Consider the following 7,149-nt stretch of genomic DNA (forward strand, 5'->3'; position numbering starts at 1 on the left):
GTCAATTAAATTGCGAAACAAGTAAGCTCCAAAATAAAATTAAAACGTTAAAATTATCTGGAATTGGTATAACAAGCCATACGATGCATGCATCAAGTAAGAACAAAAATTCCATAAAACCGCCAAGAAGTCTGGAGTGTTTTGCTCAAAATGACCATGTTCACTGATGTAGGACGCTTAACAGAAAATTTAATTGATGATTCGGACATTCACGAGCTAAATACAGATTTATACTTTCGCAAAGAAACAATTATATCTTTCAATCCGGAAGGCGGATTCTGACATATTATATATGTAAATCGCCTATCTCGACGAGACGCAGACAACCAGATTGACAAATATTTACAATCTCATCAGTTATGCCCAGATTTGGCTGAAATCCGAAAAATAATCAGCCTTTAGTTTATTTTTAGTAATAAAGTTGGAGTCTTTTAGATTAGAAAATAAATTCAATTTTAGAGTCAAATTAGATTAGGAAACAAAATCAATTTTGATTCATGATTTGTTTTCTCTATTATAGGGAGTCTTTTTTAGGATAGAACTTGATACTTTCTAGTTTTGTAATTCTAGTTTTAGTAGGAGTCTTATTTGTTTTATCTAATTAAGAAGAGTGATGCAACCCCCAAAAAAGAATAACTTTTCATCAATAAAATTTCTTTTTTTTCAATATTTTCTTCGTGGATTCGAAGTTCTTCGCGGATTCGAAGATCGTTCTTTGTGGATTCAGAGAACACTATTGGTGGATTCCGGGTTATCACTTCCGCGCTGCGTCAATTGGTATCAGAGCCATGTTCCTCTGATCCGATGGCAGGTGATGAAGCCTTCTCGAACCGAGTTCGACATGTTGAAGACCGATTTTAATCAGATGAAGACTACTTTAGAGCGACTTGCGTCAATAGTAGAGTGTTTGAACACGGTAGGAGTTTAAAATCGCGTTGATGGTCGCCAACGACGTGATCCAACTCCATATGATAAATTGAACAACAACAATGATCTTAAGCAAGATATTAGAGTTGAGAAGAGCAGTGAAGAAGTAATAAAGAAAGAAGAACCACCTCCAAAGCACGATATCTTTCGTACGAGATCCGCCGTGATGCAGAAGATTTGTAATGTTATTATTGACAGTCACAATGGAAGGAATCTTGTCTCTCGGCGTATGGTGAATAAGTTAGGTTTGAAGATAGAGAAACACCCACCTCTCGTTAAGATCGACTGGATTCACAAGGGCAATGATGTGCAGAACGATGAAGTGTATTGGGTATCTTTTTCTATTGGTCGAACTTATTTTGATGAGGTTTTGTGTGATGTTGTCGAGATGGATACTTGTCATATGCTTTTAGGTAGTATAATGACCGTAAATTTCCTCATCAGTCAGGAAAAATGCAGTATTTCCTCCTATAACAAACTCATGAATTGTGAATTGTCCTTCTTCCAACAAAAAGCTAAAATTGCTTGGAGCATACAAGGGGATAGGTCCACCAGCTATTTCCACTCAGTCATCAAATCTAATAGACACCACAATAGAATTATGGTTCTCTATAACAGCTCTGATGAAAGGATTACTAAGGCTGATAATATTGCAAATGAGTTAACTTCTTTTTTCAAGAACCTCATGGGAACTACAGTTGTAACAACAAAACCTGACATCAACATCATAAAGAATGGATATTGTCTGAATGATGTCCAAGCTAGTTGCTTAGCTACTCCTGTTTCCAAAGATGAGATAAGAAATGCAATTTTCTCCTTATCTGATAATAAAAGCCCAGGCCCTGATGGTTTCAGTGCTTCCTTCTACAAGTCTACTTGGCAAATTATTGGAGAGGAGGTTACAAATGCCATTGAAGAATTTTTTAAATCTGGAAAGCTTTTGGGTGCAATAAATGCTACATCAATTACCCTAATACCCAAGGTAAACTGTCCTAAATCTCCTTCAGATTTCAGGCCAATTTCATGTTGTAATTGTATCTACAAGTTCATTTCAAAGATTCTTGCCAGCAGAATCAAACTTATATACTTGGTTGTCTCATAAATGAAGCACAGTGTGCTTTTGTTAAAGGAAGGCAGATCTCTAACAATATTTTGCTAGCACATGAGCTTGTCAAGAATTATGGTAGGAAGACTATTTCTCCAAGGACTATGCTGAATATTGACATTAAAAAAGCATTTGATACTATCAGTTGGAGTTTCTTGGAGGATATGTTAAATGGACTTGGTTTTCCAAAAAAGATGATAACATGGATCATGGCATGTATAACCTCTCCAAGGTACTCTATTTCTCTTAATGGTACACTTTATGGATATTTTAAAGGGGAAAGAGGTCTAAGGCAAGGTGACCCCCTCTCTCCCTACTTGTTTATCCTTGGCATGGAGTATCTTTCAAGGAGCCTTGATAAATTGAAGCATGATAGTTCACACAAGTTTCATCCAAAATGTGGAAAATTAAAAATTACACATTTGATCTTTGCCGATGACTTGTTATTGTTCAGTAGGGGGGACTTGAGCTCTATAAAGTGTCTGCATCAATGTTTATCGAATTTCAGTGTCATCTCTGGTCTTGATGCAAATCAAAGCAAATGTTCAATTTATTTTGGGGGAGTTGATGAATCTGTCAAAGCTTCTATTCAAAATTTCTTGGGGTTTCCTGAAGGTACCTTGCCTATAAGATACTTGGGAGTTCCACTTATATGCAAAAGACTTTCGTATGTTGATTGTTCTCCTCTTATCAATAAAATTTCAAGCAAATTTCAAAACTGGTGGAATCATAGAAAGCTCTCTTATGCGGGTAGATTGCAAATTATTAAGAGTGTTATCCTAGGCACTCAAGTATTCTGGACTTCATGCTATGTCTTACCAGTTAAGGTGTTAAAGAGAATTGACGAGCTTTGTAGGCAAGTATTCTGGACTTCATGCTATGTCTTACCAGTTAAGGTGTTAAAGAGAATTGACGAGCTTTGTAGGAACTTTCTGTGGGGTAGAACAGATCAAGTGCTCAGGCCTCCATTGGTTTCTTGGGACAAAGTTTGCACTGGTAAAATATATGGTGGTTTAGGCATATTTTCTGCAATTGCTTAGAACATGGCTGCAGTTCTGAAAACTTTATGGTCCATTCATGAAAACAAAGAGTCTATGTGGATCAAATGGGTGCATGGCTATATTACTGCTAGAATACGGGGTTTTGCCGACGGAATTATAGCGACGAAAATTTCCGTCGCTATAACCCGTGTTATAGCGACGGAAAATTCCGTCGCTATTATTCTGTCGGCAAAATATTTTTTGCCGACGGAAAAATGATTTTTAGCGACGGAAATATTTATCGCTATTAATTTAACTTTAGCGACGGAAATTCCGTCGCTAAAAAACTTTTAGCGACGGAATTTCCGTCGCTAAAAAGTTTTTTAGCGACGGAAACTTTTTAGCGACGGAATTTCCGTCGCTAATAAAGCTGAGCTGGCAAAAAAAATGGGCGCGGGCGTGCCCAAAAAATTTGGGCACCCCGCGCCCGAGAGAGCTCAAGGTACTCTCTCCTCCCTCAATCTGTGATTTCGATTGTAAAGGCCAAGCTACTTCTTTGCATCCACCGATAAAAAAAATATACTTATAATATTCTGGTGGAAATAACTGATTCTTCAATTCCAGTTATGATACTAGCTATTTAATTTTTTTGCTAGCGACTTGCATGGACTATATTTGTATAGGACTATATGTAGAGGTAAACACTTAAATGATATTGTCAGACTTTGTAAATGCATGGGCTGCAATCTAAATTATCTAAGTTGTTGATTCTGTACATTTTTGTACCTGGGGGACCTAAAAGACTGAGGGGCATTATCTGTAGATTTCTCTCGAGTATGACAGTGTGTTTTCTTTGATTTTTCAAAGTGTGAGAGCATTTCTAGAATTTTTGAAATTGTGACACAAATGAAAAGGATGACTTCTCTTAAATATAGTGTATATATTATGAAAAAAAAACATATATATAACCCTATTTTTTTGCCCTTGGAAAGTTAACATTTAGGAGACCTTTTGATGGTGTCCTTGTAAGATATATAACCCTATTTTTTTGCCCTTGGAAAGTTAACATTTAGGAGACCTTTTGATGGTGTCCTTGTAAGAAAGTTGTGTCCACATCCATGAATCAAACTCCTTCCCATTTGCCTAGTACTGTGTCATTTTGGATTTTTTAAAAGTAGTTCATCATTTGCTCCAAGGAAGATGCATCCAACTTCAATAATCCCTCCATAGTTATTTTCATCTCCTTTTCTAGTTGTCATCCTCAGACCTTTCCTACGAACACTCAACATATTCGTGTGTATTGTGTGATATGTACATGCATGCACGTATGATGCTCCTTGTGTTGACTTCTATTTGAGGGAGCTGTTCATTCTTTTTCTTTCAGTGAAGTGTCAGTTATGTTTGCAGGCACTACGGGAATAGTTGATTATTCGAACTATGATGACATGAAATATGCGGTATGTTATGTTTATATTCTTGGTTGACTACTTGCAGCTCAAGCACTTTGGCACAAACTTGAGTATTTTTTTGTTGACAAGCTTCATTTGTTTCTGCTTGCAGATCAGAAAACTTGATGATTCTGAGTTTCGGAATGCATTTTCTCGAGCATATATAAGAGTATGTAGTTCTTTCCACATTTTTGTAGAACTGATCTCTATTCGAGTACATATACTGAATTGTTTCCTGCTTGTAGGTTAAGGAGCATGACCATAAGAGAAGCTTATCTAGAAGCCCCAGTCGTAGTCGTTCTCATTCAAGGAGCCGAAGCCGTGATAGGAGGTCTCTTGTTGATTTAGTTGTCATGAATTTGAATCTAACTGCTGTCTCATTTGACCTAATTGAAGTTAATATGCAGCAAATCTCCCAAATCCAAGTCAGCGCGCCGTTCGTTGTCCAGATCTCGCTCGAGATCCATTTCTTCTCGCTCTCGTTCTGGTTCCAGAGGACGGTCTTTGTCAGGGTATGTCTTTTCATGGTCAATTGTGCTTTGTTTTTTAATCATAGTAGAATTATTTGTACTTCTTAATCTGTTGAGTTTACAATTTTCGTTAGATGGAATCTTTGCTTTAAATTTTGTTACTTTTCATTTTCTTGCCTTCTATGTATCAGGGTGTATAGTTTTTTTTTGTTTAGTAAAATAAATGGGAAGAACATAGCATAATTTAGTATTTGGCTTTACTATTTACCTCCAAGGAAGGATTAAATGTTCATTTAATCCTTCTTTGGTCCTTTGGTGAAGGATAGTTACAACTTCTCTTCGTCATGCAGTGTGCTTATTCAATGTATTTTCTGCAAGTTATCTTTTAAGCTGTCTTTGTCATCTGTCAATTTGTTTTCACCAAGCTATTCTTTTGTTCTTATTCAAGTGTTGCTTTGAAAACATATCATGAGTACAAACTATGGATTATAAATTATGAATAGTTTCATAAAAATCAAGTTGGTTGTCAATTTATGCTTCAATGCATAAGTGAATATGCTCTTATAGGAATGGCTAGTAATTGAGGACTAGGGGGGATGATACTTGTGCTTATTGAGATTCTACATTCATGAGAAAGATGTAGTTCATATAGTAGCATGCACTATAGGTTACCATGGACAGAAACTTGTCACACACGCTTATGTAGCTAAAATTAAAATTTGAAGGCAGATGGATTTCATCATGGCAGAAGATATGCAAGAAACCAGTGCATTCTTGAGAAGCCGGAGGGTGACTGGATTAAGAATAAAATGAGACTTGTAAAGGTTTAGACGCACACACAGGAATGATGTAATCATAGTTGAAGAGGCTCTGCTTGAATGATGTAATGTAGCTGTCTGGACTTGAAACATAGGAGATGATTGTAATGGAGCAGCATTCTCATTGTAGATTAGAAGAGAATCATTCTAATGTTGTCATTGCAGAACATTCTAAATTGTGTAAGTATAAAAACAAATAAAATTATATTGCTTGTAACTTGAGCGATGTGCTGTAAGCTTCAAACGTAAGTTTCGAAGTGTTTACCCTTCAAAATGTTTCTAAGTGAGTTTCAGAAAAGTTTTTTCAAAGTTTGGTTAGGGGTATTTTTTGTCAGTTGACAGCTGGAATGTGGCAAGCTGCTGTCAAATGTATAAGTGCATATGGCTTGTCTCAGTTTGGGGTTGGGAATAATTCTCAGGTAGATACCCAGTGCCTCTGCTAATGAAGCAGCTATGAGCATCATACTCAGTGGGGTCATCCATCCCTAACTGACTTAGATTACCTCTTGCTCTTCTTGATATCCTTTTTATTTTGAGTCTTAAATATTCTTCTGTAAGTCTTCTTTTGTTTTTTGACCCGGGTTTATCAGGATTAAAATTTGATCTTGATCTAATCAGATGTCTGTTGTTATATGTTTATAACTCAGTTCTCCAGCAATAGTCTCAGTCTTCCACAATAACTAAATATTTTTTGGCCATTTTATTTGGTCAGTATAGTAGAAATGTGAACACATTTTTTTTATCGTTGTTCTTACATTTTTTTGTTATCTTTTCCTTCTCTCTGGGAACAATTGTATATAAAATTGAATTGTATTGGAGACTGGCTACGAAACAGGTTACATCTCATCTGTTTAAAATTTTGTATTAAATATATAAGTATATAAATTAAATATATAATTCTTACTTAGTTATGAATTTTCTTCGTGACTAGATGATATCATACACACCGATAAACACTGATACAAACTGTTATACACAAACCCCTAACTCTAACCCTAACACAAAGCCCAAAAAATATACTTATAATATTTAGGATCTCTATATTTATTTCACAAGTACAGATGGTGGCTGGTTGCAGATTGTATAGACTTGGCACCCTAGATGGTAAAAAAGCTAGCTTTGTTCTTATATATAATATGTTTTAAGACTTCAAGTTAGACTTTTGTACGCATTACATGAAGAAATTATTACAAAATCAGAACTTGAGGAACAAGGGGACATTTTGTCATTGCTAATATATAATATGTTTTAAGACTTCAAGTTAGACTTTTGTCGACCTCTGTTCTTGAATAAAATAATTCAAATTCACACAAACAACATTTATATGAATGAATAAAATTTATCTAGGTATATAAAGTAAAGCAAGTTAGACAAATGTATGATTTCTCCACTTCTAAAGCA

At 35.6% G+C, this 7,149-nt stretch overlaps 1 protein-coding gene across 1 annotated transcript; it reads left to right on the plus strand.

Annotated features, from left to right (window-relative positions):
* Positions 1-4,364: 4,364 nt before the first annotated feature.
* On the plus strand, positions 4,365-5,280 carry LOC109827088 (serine/arginine-rich splicing factor SR34A-like). Its single transcript, XM_020394050.1, has 4 exons — positions 4,365-4,469; positions 4,573-4,629; positions 4,706-4,791; positions 4,868-5,280. Exons 1-4 carry the CDS (start codon positions 4,410-4,412, stop codon positions 5,151-5,153), a joined length of 489 nt encoding a protein of 162 aa, XP_020249639.1. The 5' UTR covers positions 4,365-4,409; the 3' UTR covers positions 5,154-5,280.
* Positions 5,281-7,149: the final 1,869 nt, after the last annotated feature.

Source organism: Asparagus officinalis, unplaced genomic scaffold (assembly GCF_001876935.1).
Source record: "Asparagus officinalis unplaced genomic scaffold, Aspof.V1 AsparagusV1_Un17, whole genome shotgun sequence".
Taxonomy (NCBI): Eukaryota; Viridiplantae; Streptophyta; class Magnoliopsida; order Asparagales; family Asparagaceae; genus Asparagus; species Asparagus officinalis.